The 17,993-nt window shown below is 37.0% G+C and overlaps 4 protein-coding genes across 6 annotated transcripts; 2 read left to right on the top strand and 2 right to left on the bottom strand.

Moving 5' to 3' along the window:
• Positions 1–635: 635 nt before the first annotated feature.
• LOC121765930 (probable E3 ubiquitin-protein ligase LOG2) lies at positions 636–3,281 on the top strand. Of its 2 annotated transcripts, XR_006042873.1 has the most exons (4): positions 636–1,271; positions 1,815–2,301; positions 2,410–2,605; positions 3,002–3,281. XR_006042873.1 is itself a non-coding variant. In XM_042162228.1 (3 exons), the coding sequence occupies exons 1-3, from the start codon at positions 844–846 to the stop codon at positions 2,524–2,526; spliced, it is 1,032 nt and encodes a 343-aa protein (XP_042018162.1). In that variant the 5' UTR covers positions 637–843; the 3' UTR covers positions 2,527–2,838. The 2 variants fall into 2 exon arrangements, 1 of the variants encoding a protein (XP_042018162.1); XM_042162228.1 differs by lacking the exon at positions 3,002–3,281 and having other exon boundaries at positions 637–1,271; positions 2,410–2,838.
• Positions 3,282–7,492: 4,211 nt separating this feature from the next.
• LOC121764567 (fasciclin-like arabinogalactan protein 12) lies at positions 7,493–8,764 on the top strand. The gene has a single exon (XM_042160577.1). The coding sequence runs from the start codon at positions 7,831–7,833 to the stop codon at positions 8,584–8,586; it is 756 nt and encodes a 251-aa protein (XP_042016511.1). The 5' UTR covers positions 7,493–7,830; the 3' UTR covers positions 8,587–8,764.
• Positions 8,765–9,530: 766 nt separating this feature from the next.
• Positions 9,531–12,894, bottom strand: LOC121764566 (dnaJ protein P58IPK homolog). 2 transcript variants are annotated; one of them, XM_042160575.1, is made up of 9 exons: positions 12,748–12,894; positions 12,365–12,533; positions 11,914–12,115; positions 11,636–11,796; positions 11,458–11,551; positions 11,147–11,359; positions 10,928–11,008; positions 10,323–10,541; positions 9,531–9,917 (listed from the first exon to the last, which is right to left on the bottom strand). In XM_042160575.1, exons 1-9 carry the CDS (start codon positions 12,863–12,865, stop codon positions 9,753–9,755), a joined length of 1,422 nt encoding a protein of 473 aa, XP_042016509.1. In that variant the 5' UTR covers positions 12,866–12,894; the 3' UTR covers positions 9,531–9,752. The 2 variants fall into 2 exon arrangements, with proteins under 2 accessions (XP_042016509.1, XP_042016510.1); XM_042160576.1 differs by having other exon boundaries at positions 12,365–12,530.
• A 766-nt stretch (positions 12,895–13,660) lies between these two features.
• LOC121763906 (syntaxin-71-like) lies at positions 13,661–17,396 on the bottom strand. The gene is made up of 9 exons (XM_042159999.1): positions 17,114–17,396; positions 16,910–17,035; positions 15,444–15,609; positions 15,240–15,325; positions 15,064–15,132; positions 14,901–14,945; positions 14,440–14,502; positions 14,118–14,194; positions 13,661–13,895 (listed from the first exon to the last, which is right to left on the bottom strand). Exons 1-9 carry the CDS (start codon positions 17,264–17,266, stop codon positions 13,880–13,882), a joined length of 801 nt encoding a protein of 266 aa, XP_042015933.1. The 5' UTR covers positions 17,267–17,396; the 3' UTR covers positions 13,661–13,879.
• Positions 17,397–17,993: the final 597 nt, after the last annotated feature.

Here is a 17,993-nt window from a genome sequence, read left to right as displayed (position 1 = left end):
GCCACCTATGATTCTTGTTTGTGCGTCGCCGATTCTCTCTGATTTTGGGGATGGGTGGTGTCGATTTTGTGAGCAGGTGGTCGAATGCGCTGTGTATGTGTGTAAACGGTTTCAAGTTTTCAACAGCGATTTGTGCCTTTGTGGTGTGGGTGCATTAATAACCAAGCAATTAAACAAACAATAAATTACTGTTGTCGTTTTTCACTTTTTTCAATAAAAAATTATGCAATGGATTAATGATTTTTTTGATAGGCTGTATTAATTGCAACGTGATGCACAATAATGAAATAAAATAAGTGAATTTTTTAATCAATTCATCATTTTATAATCAACAAATTATTTTATTAATGAATTTAATAAACCTCTTGTAATTAACTTATTTTAAGTCTTACATACCAAATATTCCATTAAAATAATATTTGACATAATCTTGTCAATCAATTCAAATACTAATTAAATCCTATATACTATTTTTTCCATCAAATTGAACAGACCCATCAGATAAATATAATTGTATGTGTAAACATAGTGGGAGTAATATTTAATTTGTAAAATTTGAAAATCATAAAAATCAGTAGAAGTGAATAAAAAATTGATTTAATCCATTTTTGGCATGATAATGAATACTCGTATGATTACATGGTGGAGGTGGTGGAGCAGAGGTTCACGCCACCGCAATCGGAATTCCACTCATCACATCATTAGATTCCACTCCACTGCCGCCTTTTTCTTTTTCTCTCTATACATATTTCCTTCTGTATTGTATTTGTATTTGTATTTGTATGTATCACTATCACCTTTCTCCACATTTCCCAATTGGGTTTCTCCACAAAACCCCAATCCATGGGTAACATCACCAGCAGCGGCGCCCACTCCCGAAGAAGGAATTCCTCCCGCCGCAGCCACCCTCCTCCCCCGCAGCCCGAAATCACCGCCAACCGCTACGTCTTCGCCGCCGCCACGCCCTACCCCAACCCCAATTCAAACGCGCCGCCGCCCTACTACCACCAGTACCCCGGCTACTACGCCCCCCCGGCGGCGATGCCGATGCCCCTTCCCGCACCGTACGATCACCACCACCACCACGCCAATTGGGTTAACGGCCGGTACCCCATGATGCAGCCGCCGCCGCAGTATGTGGAGCACCAGAAGGCGGTGACGATTCGGAACGATGTGAATTTGAAGAAGGAAACGCTGAAGATCGAACCCGATGAGTACAATCCCGGGAAATATCTTGTTTCCTTCACCTATGACGCCACCGTCGCGGGAAGGTATAAAACGGTTTCTTCTTTTTCCTCTCTTTTGGGAGATTTTGAGTTGAGTGATTGTAACTCTGTGTTAATTTGCGTGTTAAATAGGTTTAGAGTTGATGCCTTAGCACAGTCTCATTGTTAAGAGAGTGATGAATTGTATTGAATTCTGCTAAAGTTTGCGTCTTTGATAGATAAGAATATACCAACTTTTAAAAGTTGTACCTAATTTGCCAAATGGGGTATAGTTGGTGATTGAATTTGTAGTTTTCCCAAACATTAGACACAAGTACTCAAAGCATTTGGAAGTTGTGGAAAGTTGGATCATGTGAATTTTTCAGAGTTTTATCTGCAGAAATAGGCTGGAATCACCTCTTCTGTTTAGAAAAACAAAAGCTCGTTGTTAATGTATAATTTTCGAGTATATGGTGCATTTAGAATGTGCTGATGGTGAACAGTTCAATACTACTACTATTTGGGTAACTAGATACTGGCTGCGCAGTCTTGAGAATTAGCTCTATGTTTTATCGATTAATCTGAATTGGGATTGCTTGTTGTGTGCAGCATTACAATAATTTTCTTTGCAAAGGAGGGTGAAGATTGCTGCCTGACTCCAATCAAAGAAAGCTTGCATCCGTCGATCAAGGTGGATTTTGAACAAGGTTTAGCCCAGGAGTTTAAGCAACCCTCTGGAACCGGGATAGACCTTTCAATGTTTGAGGAGGGAGAATTGTTGAAAGACGGGGATGTGGACATTTATCCACTGGCAGTCAAAGCAGAGGCATTGACAGATGGTCAAAACGGAAACTCTGACAATGGGTCCTCGAACTCCCAGATAACTCAGGCTGTGTTTGAGAAGGATAAAGGTGAATATCATGTAAGAGTGGTGAAGCAGATATTGTGGGTGAAAGGCATGAGGTATGAGCTACAAGAGATCTATGGAATTGGAAATTCTGTCGAGGGCGAAGTTGATGCGAACGATCCTGGAAAGGAATGCGTTATATGCCTCTCTGAACCCCGAGACACTACTGTCCTCCCTTGTCGTCACATGGTACACTAACTCTTTGTTTAAGCATATTCAGAAATTTGTGACTCCATTAATAGATCAAGATACCTCTTAATTATCTGTAAATAACTTATTTTCTTGATGATGATGCAGTGTATGTGCAGTGAGTGCGCAAAAGTTCTGAGGTCCCAAACAAACAGGTGCCCGATATGCAGACAGCCAGTGGAGCGCCTTTTAGAAATCAAGGTCAACAATGGAGCCGATGAATAAATTAAAATAAAAGAAAGAAAAATATGTGATGCTGCAGTGCTTCTGTAAAGTTTTTCCTTTTCTTCTCCATTGGCTCCTGGTTCGTTGGTTTTGCTTCATCTTCTTTTTCTCTTCCCACCCTCGTCGTGCATTCATTTTGCTGCATATAGACTTTACTTATACTATACAGATTGCTGTCTCATCACTATGCAAATGGATATTCTATACATATTCATTTTTATCAAGAATGATTTTCAGAAGGTATACTAGAATGTATGGCTTGTTGTTTGCGAAGAAGCATTACACTTTGTTCTTCTAAAAACTTCCATATCATCCTTAGTTCTTGGTCAGTTGCATCTTATCTCAGTTTTGAGTAACTCACAATCTCAAGAGTAGCTATCATTTGCTGCAAACAAATTTCTTTTCCTGTAACTTAACCCTCTGCTATTTAATTTCTGGAAATGTAATGTAAATTATATCTTTATTATGTTTTAAGGGCGATGATAAGGGCAGCCATTAAGGTGGGCTCTCCTTGCTTTCGTATTCACTGCATTATATGGTCATCTTACGTTGTTTCTGCTGGGCTTGATTGGAGTTCCATGGCGTGAAATGTACTATTTGGTACATATTTTTAGTCCTTACATTATTACATAGTACTATATGTATTTGGTGATCTAAAATTTAAATATGCATAAGCAAGTTGTTGCTGTGGGTTGCTTGTTTCGTTTTGACAGATTCACCAGGAAGTGATTTCTTTTACTCTTTTATCTTTTTGAGAAATTGGTGGCTGGTCTACAGAAAATTCTTCTTTTTTTAATGGTTAAGTGAACATAAATTTAAAGTCCGCGTCACGGAGGGCTCGAATATGAGAACTTTGGCCTCGGGCATTGTTAACCTCAACTATTTGGCTGTGGGACTCCTATTTGGTTTGGTTCCCGCTTCATTTTTAGAAGTGGAAATGCAGGTTCCGGTTTTGATTTGAACCGAAACACAACACAATGGTCAACCCCTTGGGCCCCTCAACCATTTGAGTATTTACCATATGCTAAGAGCATCTCCAGTGGTTCTGGACATGCAATAGTCCTCCCATAGCCTTGTCACTGCCATATCATCAGCACTAAAATCCTCCTGTCACATCATCTGGACATGCAACTGGACATGCAATAGCTCTCACATAGCCTATCCACATCACTAATAACAATTATATAATTTAATTACAATCGTAGCAACATACGAAATTTAATTTACGAGACAAATACATGAAAATTGAATAATATTATTAAAATTTTAAAAAGTACAATAATTTTAAAAATTTAAAGTACAATAATTTTAAAAAAGTACATTAATTTAAAAAAAAGTACAAAAATTAAAAAGTACAATAAAAAAATTACATAAAAAATCACTCCTCGCCGCCGTTCTCGCCTCCGTCGTCACCCAGCCCTTCATCGTCGCCGCCGCCGCCTCCGTCGCCACCAACACCGCGGCTACTCCCGCTGGTATCCCTCTGCAACCCCTCCAATTCTTCACGCATGCTCCGGAGCAATACGCGAAGATAAGCCTTCTCCTCGAAAAATTAAAAAAAAAATTAAAAATCTGACGTCGGTCTGACGCCGATCCGGGGCCTACAATGGCGCCGTGAGGATCGGCGTCAGCCCAAGAATCGGCGTGGGCACGCCAATTTTGACGCCGATTTCGCCGACGCCGGCTGCAATGGTTCAGCGTCAGCACCGGCGCCCGCTAAAAATCGGCGTGCCGGTGTCGACGCCGCCATTGGAGATGCTCTAATATATGTATCTATTCAACATTATAAATATGAAACGCTTTCAATTTCGGCCTCTTAATCTCGGGGTACCGAGTTCTATCTGGCTTTTTTTTATTTTCTCAAATTAGTAATTTTTTTATTTTCTCAAATTCATTTATGTTTTGTGGACTTTCACTATTTTCTCGCATTAGTAATTCTTATTGATTTATTTCGCTAGTAATTTTGTACATGAATTATTTTAATTTATAATCATAAAAAATGATTTTTATAATTTAAGAATATGAAACAATTCTTTGATTCCATAAATATTTTAAAATATTATATGAATAAAAATCAATTTTTATGTGATGCCTTTATTTTAAAAGTCTACTATAGAAAATAACTCTTTGATCTAATAAATATGAAAATATATCCTGAAATATTAGTAAAATATAAGCTCTAAAAAATCTATTAACTAATTAATGATCTCATCATCCATTTTTCATACGCGGTTTTTTATATTGCTCACCTTCGAGCTATTTCCGCGTCGTTAGTACTGAACACACTCAACAAATTTTATTGGTGTTTGACCCCCCACTTGTTACTTCCTTTGTCCCACTTAAGATGACTATCTTTCCTTTTTAGTAGAGATAAATTCATGTGTCACCTAAAGAAGGGGTCATATTCCTTGGGATAGAGGGATTAGTATATATAAATATATACTCTCTCCTTTGTCCCATTAAATATTCTAATTTTTTTTCATTTTCATCTGTCTCATAAAAATAGTTCATTTCCAATATTCCTAAGTTTTTCTTTGTTATGAGGTGAACTCTATTCTCCATTAACAATATCCAATCACTTTTTTTTATCTCTTTTCATTTTATTAAATTTGCATTAAAAATCGTGTTGTTCTCAAAGTTTATATTTTGAGGGAGGGAGACATTTATATTTATTTTATTCCATATTATTGTTTAGCTGTATATTATGATTTATATTTATTTTATTCCATATTATTGTTTAGCTGTATATTATGATTTATTTCTATAATTGTTGGGGTTTGATTTATTTTCCATAATTGCTAGGATTTGATTTGATTTTTAATATATGTTAGGTTTTGATTTATTTTCGATAATTGTTGGATTTGAATTAGATTTGTTTTATATCATAGGATATCTTTTTGTATTCCCACCGATTATAAATATGCATGGAATAGTTGGATCAGAATCAAAATCAAATATATCATTGATCGCCGGCTGCTCTCTTCCTCCGCTCTTATGGGCAATCCCAAAAGCCTAATTTCGATAGGCAATTCGAAATCCTATCAATGGTGCTTTTATTGAGGTGGAAAAGATATGATGATATAAAAAGTTTCTCAATGGCACTCAAACAAATATGTAAACGAAAGCCTCGAAACCCTAGTTCAGGTGTAATAGTATAGACCTCTATAGGACTCTTAAGTCCTAGTTGAAGGATCCAAATACTACATAATAATTTAATCTTTGTATATGATCGGCCAGTTTTTTGTCCTTTCAGGGTGATCGTTCTCTTGGCCCTGGCTTCGTCCCATTGGGCTTGACTCAGTGGTGCTTGATTGTATTGGCAATTGAAACTAGAAAAATAACATATAACTGTCTCACATCGGTGTTAAAAGAAAACTGAAACTAGTATATAAATCCCATGGGCCACTCCTCCTATCACCAATTGGTTTTCGGATGGAACCCATGGATTTCTATCGTGGGGGTCGCCGACGGTGGGTCAAATTTAACTGATCCAGCAATATATCTGGGCTAAAACCAAAAAAATGACTGACCCAAAAGAATATTTGGGCTTAAAATTTGGGTCAGTGGTCCAACCGATCGAAAAAAAAATGGGCCAGTTGTCCAATCGATCAGAAAAAAGTCCAACACATATAACTGTCCAACATCGATGTTAAAAGAAAACTGAAACTAGTATATAAATTCCATGGGCCACTCCTTCTATCACCAATTGGTTTTAGGATGGAAAACATGGATTTCTATCAGATTGCGGGTGGAGGGACCGGCAGAAGCTCCATCCTGTTCTCACTCATCTTTAGAACATTTATTGTATATCTAGGTTTTATGATGGTCGTAAATCGTGGTACGTGTTTTTTGTATATGATGGTCCAAATTTATCCAAAATTTGTAAAATTTACTAATACGGTTTACCACGCTTCATAACCGTTAAGTTTTATTTTAGAAATTCATCTCCGGGATTATGACTATTGAATAGGTGAGGGGATTCATGGAATTAATTAGTTGGAGAGATGCTACAAAAATTGTGATGCATGACCATAACAATGGTTGCATTTCATGTGATTCAACCTCAATATTCTCATGATAAAACTCGAGTTTATAATCCAAAATTCTTGTATTTTGGTAGTACTTGATATAACCACGGGTATGAATTTGTAAATGCAGAAGAAATTGGTTTTATCATTGACAATAATATACAAAAGGAACGATAAAATAATAAATAGAAATACCAATAAAATTACAACTATCTCATATATGGTTAGTATTCGAATCAAATCTATATATTCAATAGAATATATGTAATTACAGATACAAAGATTTCATTGAATAACATACATCAACAAAATTATAATATTTCACTATATTGTAACCTGCATCAATATCTGAGAGTAGTTCCAAATCTAACAAGCCCTAATACACGAAGGCAATAGGTCACCAATATAGAGTTCGTTATTTATTATCAACGGGTTAAGCAGAGTTATCCTTGATAATCCATTGCAATAATTACAGTCATACTATTTATCTAATCCATCAATAATGCAATTAAATTACAATGATCACATTACGCAATTGCCTTGATGATAATTAGCTAATCTATCGATGATAGTAACCAAATTGCAATTAATCAAGACAACTCCCGAAAAGTTATACCTATTGGAATGTGGTGGATGATAGTATCCAATTATTTCAATGACAAGGCAATCATAATTGACAAGACTGGGAAATGAAGTGGATATTCGAGATTGAGACTCAAATTTAAATAAGGAGAGTATATTTTTTTTTATCACATCTAATTTTTCCATCTACTAACCATGAAATTTCAATTTGTGTCTTCTCCAGATACTCCCATGTTAAATGTTAATCACATATCTCATGCTTCATCTCCAATTCCAAATATACATCAAGTATCTAAAGAGGATTGTTTACACTGGATAGTAGATTAAGTTGACAATAATAAAATTGGAAGTTGAAGGAATATATGATCAAACAAGCTAAATTTTATAATAGTTTTTTGATGAAAAATATTAGCTGCATAGTTAGTCCCCAGTATCAATCAAGATGAGATATGTAGAAACTCACCAGCCTTGGTTGTTTTTTCTTCTTTGCAAAGCAATCTTTTAGCTGCCTGTAAATTATCAACACTCATCTTATTCCATCCTTGAGCTGCTGTTACTGTCACCTCACTCACCACACTACCATCTTCTCTTCTCTTCTCCCCACTCACTTCATTACTATAAATGAAAGCTTCAATGAGTGTGTCATCATCCAACTTCGCCTTCCTCCAATACCTCATTAAGTCGAAGCAACAAGATGACTCAGCTACTCATCCAGTTCCCAGTTTCCTTCATCTTCCTCTTTTGCTGCACCCTTGCTGCTGCACAGTCCCCCGCAGCAGCCCCTGCACAATCCGTTCCGGCTACTGTAGCAGCTAGCCCTGCGCCGACTGGGCCACCTAGTGTGATCTCCATCCTCAAGAAGGATGGAAGGTTTGGTCTGTTTATAAAACTGCTGCAGACCACCAAAGTTGCAGATAACCTTGAGTCGCAGCTTCTTGATTCGAGTAATGGCCTCACAGTTTTCGCCCCAACAGACAGTGCCTTCTCCAACCTTAAAACTGGCACTCTCAACTCCTTCACTGACGAGCAGAAGAAGGAGCTGGTGAAGTTTCATGTCCTGACCAGCCATATATCCCCATTGCAGTTCCAGACAGCCAGCAATCCTCTGCGCACACAAGCCGGGGGCAGCACAGAACTGCTGGCAATGAACGTGACTGCATTCGGAAGTGTTGTGAATATTACAACTGGAGAGACAAACACAAGTGTGTCCAACACAATATTTGATGACAACCAGCTAGCTGTGTATCAGGTGGATAAAGTGCTGCTTCCGATGAGATTTTATGTACCTCTGCCACCACCGCCTCCTCCACCACCTTCGCCAAAGAAACTTTCTCCCAAGGCTTCGCCGGTATATGTTGCACCAGTGGATTCTTCGACTGAAAAATGCCTATCCAAAATTGCGATATATGCAACGGCCTGTTTCATGTTAGTACTGGCAGCATTTCCATGATGAGTGCAAGAACAGATGCTGTTGGGATATCTATTATTAGAACGTGTTTCTTGTATTCTGGATTGCTGTGATTTCCAAGAGTTGTTGTATGTTACATTAAGAGTGATTTATTTGCAACACATTGTGCCTCTGTATATTTTGCATATGTGACAATATAACATATGAATTGCAAAAACAATAGATTTGCATGATGCTGAAGGTAAAGATTACAAACATTAATCAATAATAAATTCACAGAAAACTCACCAGCCTTAGTTGTCATATCTTGTGCGCAAAGCAAAGTTTTAGTTGCCAGAAGATCTGTCAAACTCATCTTCCCACCTTAAACAGCTAATTCTACCACCTAACTCACCACACCACCATCTATCTCAGAGGTGTGCTCCCTTGAACCATTTTACCATGCTCCTGATTGCAGAGCACAAGAGAAGCAGACAACCTCAACTCGCAGCTTAATGATTCAAACCAAGGGTTAACTCTCTTTCTGCAGCCAAATAGTGCTTTCTCCAGTTTCAAAGTAGGCATGCTAAACTCCCGCACAGACGACCAGAAAGTAGATCTGGTATAATTCCATGTCCTCCCTTACTACCTGCCTCGGTTACAGTTTGAGAGAAAACACAATCTTTTGAACACACAAACTAATAATTCTATATCCTTCCTCGCAATATGTTTCATGTATTCTGCAACATTTTGGTTTAGAAGAACCCTATCCCAGCACATAATACCGAATGTTTTTATTTCCCATATGTGCTTAAACTGCAAGTTGCAAGCATCAGAAACAAGTGTCTCATAATTATCAAATTAGCTTTACAGTACTTTTCACCCTGAATGTGAAAATAAGTTCCTGGAAAACACAACAGCAGTAACAAGAACATATAAAATGTAAGAAAACATTCAGTCCAACAACTTCTGAAGTAGGGAATTTGGAGGAAGAACACACAGATGTCTGAGCTTCAGCAGTTTCCATCATCAAGATTTTATTTATAGACCAAGTAACAACTCAAGAAGTTCTTGAAAATTTTCTTTGATCAATTGTTATAAATACAGTTTGACATTGTCATTTGATTGGATATATTTTCTAAGTTACTAAATTTTTGCACTGATAACCAATTAGAGAAGGCTTCCAGGCTACAAGAATTGGTGAACTGCACACCTATTCAGGGTTAGAATCAAAAACCTCCAAATCCACCAGGAAAACCTCCTTGGGAACGGAAGGTAAATCGTTGCCCCCCTCGTCCGAAGGGATTAAAGCCTCCACCACCCATATTCATCCCCATGCCATCAATATCTTCACCAGTATCATATTTCGTGCGCTTATCCTCATCTCCCAAAACCTGCAAGTTATAAACTAATCAAATATTTGGAACATTAAATTGAGAAACCATTGGGGCATCAATGTTATCCCCAATGGCTCAAAAATGAGTTGAACACAAAAATTTCAAACAGAAAGCAATGTAAAATGGGGAAGATAATCCATAATATTAGTAACAGGTCTTAGTCTGAGTGGTTAATAATGCACGTAAGCATGATGATATTAGGATATGTGGCCATTGTCGGTTTGTGGATCATTATAACCAGTATCACTTCTAGTCATTACAGTGGTAAAAGGCAGGTGGAATGACTCCATTTATAATCAGTCATGCGCACAAGTCAATGGTGAACCACCATGTCTCCATAGAATGACAAATGAGTTAAATGGTTAGTTATGGAGTATTACAAATAATCTAATAAGAGCCAACCTCATAGGCAGTTGCTATTTCCCGAAATTTGTCTTCTGCTTCTTCCTTATTGTCCACATTCTTATCAGGGTGCCATTGCAAGGCAAGCTTCTTGTAAGCTTTCTTAATCTCTGACATTGATGCAGTTCTAGAAACTCCTAAAATCTTGTACCAGTCCTTCCGTTGGCTCAACTTCAAGGATTTTACAGCCCTCGCTAAAGCTCTACGAATATTCATATCCTGTGCAAAGCTAGTGATCAAATTAGTCTAACAAGTTCTTGAAAAAGCATTTCAAAAGGAAAAGAACTTCAAAGAAATACAGTCGAACTAATCTAACACCATTACTAAAGAAGTATCAGTAAGAACTTTAGAAATGGACCAATTGCTTAGAGAAGTGTACACCACTCGTGCAAAAAGAATAACTGTAGAGATGTATAGTTTGAGTAATCACAAGCATCCATAAACAAACATATCTAGTTATGCATTTGCTGACAAATAAAAATAATACTTGGAAGTGTTTATCAAACAAAACTTCTAAAAACGTAACATGGCCTAAGCCCTATGAGTCGATCAGCACCATGAGATAATAAATTTGATAGTTCTAGCTAAGAAAGTCAGTGACTAACCCGAGGTGACTTCTCTGCTGCTGATCTTAGGTCAGCCACAGCTCCTTCCCAATCTTCTATCAAAAGCTTCGCCTCACCTCTCTGGGAAGAATGGTCAAAAGTCCAAACAGAAAAGGGGAAATTATATCAAGTGCAATAGTTCCACTTCAGAAAGCAATCAATCTATAGCATTCTAACAAGACTTCAAATTTAAAACAGAAAAGAACAAAAGATACATACCCGGACTAGTGCTTGAACCAAATCTCCATCAAGTTTAAGTGCTTCTGTGCAACTTGTCACAGCATCATCTCCCCTACCAAGTTTCACCTGAACCTTACATAATCCAAGTTGAAGATGCACATTATGAAAAGAATGGTTTGGGTCCAAAGAAAGAGCTGCTTTATATTCCTCAGTGGCCAATTGTAGCTTACCATTGCTTGCATTATCCTCTGCCTGCATGAGATATACCATTATCCAGTTTTAAGATGAAATGAAGACAACACCATCTTAATGTGGCACAATCAAAATGAATAAATAAATTAACCACTTACACTTTTAGTTTTTTTAAGGAGGCTTTTCAATTTAAAATATGATCTCTTCAGTTCTGCATGCTCAGGGTCTAGACGAAGTCCCTTTTGGTAATGTCTAAGGAAGAAATACATGAGATGGGAAAAAATAGATTAGACTTCCAAGTCCTTACTTAATAGCAATGTCGTGATCAGAACACACCTAATAGCAATGTCGTGATCAGCTAAGTAGTAGTAGGCATTGCCACGTAAGTGCAAAGCCTCTAAATTGTCCTCATCTTCTTTGAGTATGTATCCTGAATTGGATATGGCACTTGAATAATCTTTAACAGCTATCAATAATCTCACTTTAAGGAGTTTGGCCTGCAAGATAACATAGGCATTACATTAAGATGAATCCATGTGCCACCACTAATGAAGAGGACCTTTGCTCAGGGAATAAAATCATTATTCAGCTACGTAGACCAACGAATTATTGACCTTGGAGCATTCTGGAGAGAAAACCAGAACAACTTTTTCAAGATACTCCAGTGCTTTCATATAGTCTCCAGATTCAAAAACATCTTTCGCTGAATCTAAGGCACTCTGAGCTTGATATAACTGAGAAAGCTCCTTCTCTGCTGCTGAATTTCCAGGTTTTACATCCAGAAATTTTGTGTAGCTTTCCTCAGATTCTCCATATCTACACAAGTCAAAAATCATCTCAATGGTATGACCTCTCAATATTGGGAGAGAGAACTAAATAAACCCACGCAATACTTAACAAAACAAATACAGTACCATTTTCATACTAGAATAATTTCAAACCTCTCTTAGTGACAAATATTTGTTAAGTGAACATGAAATTTTCCTGTGGCTGTCCCTTTATTTACAAATACAGATTTTGTTTGTTAACACACAGACAGATCCTTAGAGTTGAAGCAAAATAAACCTGCAGAGTTGACGTAGAATGGATGCCCGATGCCAATATGCTTCTGAGAGTGCTGGATCTGCCTCTATGGCAGCATTAAGATCAGCAAGGGCGTCACTGTATTTCTTCATTTTTACACTCTCTGAAACTCTCTCAAACAGAGCAGCAGCATCACCAGTTTTTCCATCTACTTTAGTTCCATACAATTTCATTGAGGGTTATTAGTTTCTGAAGTTCACAATTAACTAAGCACCATAAAAATCAGTTGTTAAGTGACAAACGAAGGAGAGACAAAAACCAAATGCATCTCAGAGAGATCAACACAATTTGCTCTATTTCATAATTTTCATGACTATACAATTGCATAGAGTTAAACGAGGGAATTGAATATCAGTAGAAATTACCTACGATGAGCGGTTGGAGAAGGATGAGCTGACGAGAAAGCGCGAAATTCAGAATAATCACTATGTAAATGAATCCTCTCCACGCCACCATATCAAAACCGCATGGATTTGCCGCCATCTCAGTGCTGAAACAAATTGTTGAATCATAGAGAGAAATTCTCGAGTTTGATTATAGAATTTATTTAGCACATTAATAGTAAAACGGTAAATTAACAGGGGGAGGGATTGACTGCATGGGCATTCCACATGTAACGTCAACTATAGCCAATCGGAAACTGCCACGTCCGGTGTCATTTGCCTAGCTGTTATGGTTTGAATTCTGTTCCGTTGTAGATTAAATTAATTAACACATCTATTACGTTAAGATTAAATTCATCAAAACACACCATGCACTCCAACACAACTTAAATTAGACGTTTCTCTTCAATTAATAGATTATCTGATTTTGAGTTTAAAATCAATAAATCTTATCAAAACTATTTCAAAATTATGGTTGATTTTCCTAGTTTTATTTGACCTGGTATATCGATTTTATATACCATGCAATGTGAATCATAATGTTGTTAGCAATATATAGGGAGTATTAAGACTTTTTATGATATCGGGATTATGTTGAAGTTTTATTTTAGCATTTCATGATTTGTGCATTCCAAATTATGCTATGATAGATTGATAATAAAATTCCAAATACTTTTCGTAAGAGAGGAAAAGTTTTTCGTAATGCTCCATTTTACTATGCTCGCTTCTTTTTTCCTATAAAATTGACGTAAAAATAGCTTTAATTAATACCCATTTGCCGATTTAAATCTAGCCTTTCCTGATGCTTTTTTATAATATTTGTGGTTATAGTTTCCCCTATTTCTCTTCGAGTAATATTTTACTAAGTGTAATTATGTAAAAGCTTTTTCACACATTTACGAATCTGAATGATTGAATTAGATAAAGAAATACGAATCTGAATGATTGTATAAGATCAAGAATTAATTATACAAATAGGTATTTAGAACACCAATAACCATTTCTATCTTCCAAAACATGAAACAAATACACACACTGTGACACACGTATGCCGCCAATCAGTAACACAGCATCGGCACTTTCATTAAAATAAGCACACATAGCAGCAGAATCTTCATTTCTTCAAGACACTGCAAGCAAGCAAGCACGTCTTTTTGTCAGCATTATTATCTACTTTAAGCAAGAAATGCTATCATCTTAAATGCATTTAACGCCTAATCCTAGTTTATAGGTTTTCTGAGTTTCAGAAGTCAAATCCATAAACAAAATCTGGGCACCGTTTCCATCAGTTATGGGATGCTAATCTAAAAGAGATTGGAGGAGTTCTCCAATGAATGATTATAAGAACTTACTTGTATAGATAGGCTGCTATTCCAAGGATTATACACAGCAAAATGATGTCGATGCAGAAGTTTCGACTAGACCTTAGCTGCAACAAGACCAAAAGCACATCAAGAAGAGTAGAAATTGCAAAGTCAATCCCATGCCACATAGTCAGACAACAGGATGCTTCTTAGATGCTGGGAGATCCCAGACATTGGACAATCCATACGTACGATGATGGGGAACACACTCACGTTGGTTTAAACAGCTCGTGATTGTTCGATGACCAATATCTTCTAAGATTTACTCAAAAAGAACATGCACATATTAAAGAACTTGAAAGTAAGTCACCTGATTTACAGTGTGCTTCAATCTGACATTGGTATTTTTCAGATCAGATGTTGCCTTGTCCACCTGTAAGCAATCAATTGCAAAGCTATGAATTCTCTCACCCAAAGTCAAATTGAGCCGTACTGGCAATTAGTCAAACACAGAACCTACAATTCTCTCTAACAATGAAATTAGTGCTAAACTGGCAAATGAAAGCACTATCTGAGCTTTAAGTACACTCTCGAATCACCAAACAAAGGTGCAATTGTGCTGAGAACTTTGTGGTAGGAATTCCCAGCAAACCATACATGTTTTCATTTAGTAAATATTACTATATGCTTAGGGTAATGTTGGATTTGTTTACACGTCTACAAATATGGGAGGAACAGGAGATGCTGATAGGCAAAGGGAAACGTGTGTCATGAAGTATAAAATTACTCAAATCTTGCACACCAGTCATATGTTTGCATTGAATGTCTAACCTTTGTGTCAATCTCATCCATTAGCGGAACCTGTCTATCCAATTCCTGCAACAAATTGCATGGAATTTGAGATTATTGTAGAATAGGAAATTGGCAAACAACCAAAACAGAAGTATCAGATATCAACAAGTAAAGAGAACAGCCATGGAAGATGAAAGGTAACCTCATTCATATCTTGGGCCATGTTTTTCAATGTACCCAAACCTTCTGCTATAACATCCAAACCTTGGTCCTGCATTATGATTTAGATGATACTATTGTGAAAATAATAATCCAAAAAATTGTTGAAAGCTTCCTCAAAATAACACTAGACTATTGCATTTTCAGAAAAGCACATGCCTGATTCATTTTCCGCATCTCATACTCTTGCCTGAATTGACTTGATTCTTCTGTATTCTGAAAGTATTCATTGTCGAACTTTCCATCTAAAATTCAGCATCAACAGATAGTCAACAAAGCCCAAATCAGCTCCATCAGAAGCAGAAGAGATTGCACACAGAAACACAAAGTTGAATACAATGGATATTGATCGGGAAAAGAAACCTGAATCAAATTTTATTTCTGTACGAGGAGCTGAAGTTGATGTTCCCCAACCCCCATATGATTTGGGTGGTGCTGCAGACCCATCCGGTATGGCTTGGATCCTATCAGGCAAGACATGGACCAGATCGTTACGGGCAGTGAGTTCTTCTGTTGAAAGTCCTTTAACCTGAAATGAACACCAACATCATTAATTATTTCACAAACATTAAAATGTGACATGAATGATGAAATTATTTATCATCAAGAACAAAACACAGGCTGAAGTGTAAATGTGTCATAATTATAAACTGCAACATTTTAAAGAGACCAAGTAGCTACAACATGACTGTAAAATGGTATTTCCAGCTCAGAGTGTGTGAGACCAGGTTGCATCAGTTCTGCAAAATGAAACAAGAACTAAATAAATACTCATAAGGTTTCAGTTCAAATTTCCCAAAAGCACTCGATTTAAATCAGTAGTTTGACTTAACGCCAGCTTACTTACATGAAAACCCCCCATATATGATAGCTCGCAATGAACTAAAACAGAACCCTGGGTGACCTCTCCCATTCAAAAAATTTAGATCGGGCCAAAACACCACACACCAATGTTCAGTACCCACCTTCTCTTGGAAGTTGATACCTCAAAGAAAACTCATGATGGAGTGTTTCCAGATACAATAGAATGGCACAAGTAAGCTATTGACTCGATGGCAACACCCATTTGGCATTTTAAATTGGACATCAGCCAATTCATCAGTTCTAGACTTCTGGTATTCCAACAATCATGGTCTTGAAATCATGAAGTTAGGGCACAGTGCCACAAGGCACAAGTAGGGATTAACATGTAAAGGGAATAAACAATCAAATTGCTACCGTCCCTATCTGCTATTCACTACTCCCTCCGTCCCAAGGTGGTTAAAATCATGAACTTAGGGCACAGTGCCACAAGGTACTCCAACCATCACCGTCTTGAAATCATGAATTTAGGGCTCGGTGCCACAAGGCACAAGTATGATTAACATGTAAAGTGAATAAATAACCAAATTGCTACCTGCCCCATCTGCTATTAACTACTCCCACATTTTTCCTTCTCATCACAAGCTGCCACCACATCCCAATGTAGAACCAGCTTCCTATGAACAAATTGTTCACATACCGCCGATTCAAACAACTATAACAAAATGGGTTTCGACTTGAAAAGGTCATAAAAACCTTTATCAACAATGCAGGCTATCCTTTTATCTCAGAGACTGATAATTACACTAAGAATTTAACAAGGAAATCCTTAATTTCAATAAAGGTTAAATTTGACAGCGTTAAGGAATGAAATATGAGAGATCCTAGAAAAAATCAATCCAACGATCCACCAAATCGCCCAATGAATCAATAGCTTTCACTTCAAAGCAAACTAAATATGAAAATGAAGATATAAAATGACAAATTAAGTGAAGACATAAAATAACAGAAAGTAGAATGAGCAGAACCTTCTTAACAGCTAATCGCTGCAATTTTGGAACTTCTTCGAGCAACCTGGCCTTGGTCCTTCGAAGCTCGGCGTTGATCGCAACAGCAGATGCCCTACTCTTCTCATTGGCAGCTGTCTCCGCTTTCTGCCAAGATAAATCAAAATCAAAATCTCTAAAATTCAGTCAACGTGAGTAAAATTAAGCAGTCGAAATTAGTCAAACCTGGAGGGCTTCCTCTATGTCAGACTCTACGGCGGCGTAGAGGCGGGCGAAGGCGTCCTCGCCGGAGATGGCGGAATCCTTCTGCGTGACATCGTATTTGTCGTACTTCTTGCAGATCGCATCGACACGAGTTAGTAAATCAATGACGCTCATCTTTTCACCTCTCTTGCACTCCGAATTCCCCTTCTGGCGTTCAAATCTTTAAGCAGAGACAGTGAGATGAGCTAGATACAGGGAGAGAGAGAGGGACGAAATAACAGAGGTTTTCCTCTTTTTTTTTTTTATTATTACTACTACTATGAAAAGCTGTAAGCAGACCCAATTTTTATTTATATTTGCATTAATTAATTTTAGCTCCCTGAATTTTCACCTCTTTGCAATTTCCACAGCCGCCCATGATTAATGTTATTATTACATGAACATTGATTAAAATTTTAAACCATTTTATAACTTCACTTTTAATTTTTAGTTAGTAAATTGTAAAAACAAAACGTAAAAGTTTATTTGAAAATTGAAATAGTGAAAAAGGAAATATTAGAAAAATGTGTCGGAACTAAAATCAGCCTCATACTTAAGCAGAATGCCCTTAGTTATTTACTTATTATAGTCAATTCAAATAAAAGAACAAAGAAATTAACACTGACTTCAAATTGCTAGAAGACAGATTATGTTTAAGAGCAAATAATAGGGGTGTGCGAGATTTGTATGTTGGGAGTTGGGTTACATATGAGTAAGTGCAAACACAAGCTGCTGGATAAAAAATGGCTTTTGTGAAACGGATGGAATATATTTTTTTTCTTAATTACAAAATCCTCAAAAGAAATTATTTAATTCTCTATTCACTATGCAAATGTACTTGGATGTTTTTGGAGCTCAACCT

This window comes from Salvia splendens, chromosome 14, assembly GCF_004379255.2.
Source record: "Salvia splendens isolate huo1 chromosome 14, SspV2, whole genome shotgun sequence".
In the NCBI taxonomy this organism is placed as follows: domain Eukaryota; kingdom Viridiplantae; phylum Streptophyta; class Magnoliopsida; order Lamiales; family Lamiaceae; genus Salvia; species Salvia splendens.
The sequence above is the reverse complement of the archived record's forward strand: the minus strand, read 5'-3'. Positions and strand labels throughout refer to the sequence as shown.

What these genes read in the sequence shown, in the direction of transcription:
- LOC121764566 (XM_042160575.1), bottom strand. Translation starts at nt 12,865, where the DNA reads ATGGCGGCAAATCCATGCGGTTTTGATATGGTGGCGTGGAGAGGATTC. An exon ending in GATCACGACATTGCTATTAG is followed by an intron (nt 11,552 to 11,635) that starts GTGTGTTCTGAT and finishes TTTCTTCCTTAG; the next exon opens with ACATTACCAAAAGGGACTTC. An exon ending in AAATAGCAACTGCCTATGAG is followed by an intron (nt 9,918 to 10,322) that starts GTTGGCTCTTAT and finishes TATAACTTGCAG; the next exon opens with GTTTTGGGAGATGAGGATAA.
- LOC121764567 (XM_042160577.1), top strand. Translation starts at nt 7,831, where the DNA reads ATGACTCAGCTACTCATCCAGTTCCCAGTTTCCTTCATCTTCCTCTTT.
- LOC121763906 (XM_042159999.1), bottom strand. Translation starts at nt 17,266, where the DNA reads ATGAGCGTCATTGATTTACTAACTCGTGTCGATGCGATCTGCAAGAAG. An exon ending in ACATAGAGGAAGCCCTCCAG is followed by an intron (nt 17,036 to 17,113) that starts GTTTGACTAATT and finishes TTATCTTGGCAG; the next exon opens with AAAGCGGAGACAGCTGCCAA. An exon ending in AGCGATTAGCTGTTAAGAAG is followed by an intron (nt 15,610 to 16,909) that starts GTTCTGCTCATT and finishes TGTTCATTTCAG; the next exon opens with GTTAAAGGACTTTCAACAGA.
- LOC121765930 (XM_042162228.1), top strand. Translation starts at nt 844, where the DNA reads ATGGGTAACATCACCAGCAGCGGCGCCCACTCCCGAAGAAGGAATTCC. An exon ending in GACGCCACCGTCGCGGGAAG is followed by an intron (nt 1,272 to 1,814) that starts GTATAAAACGGT and finishes TGTTGTGTGCAG; the next exon opens with CATTACAATAATTTTCTTTG. An exon ending in TCCTCCCTTGTCGTCACATG is followed by an intron (nt 2,302 to 2,409) that starts GTACACTAACTC and finishes ATGATGATGCAG; the next exon opens with TGTATGTGCAGTGAGTGCGC.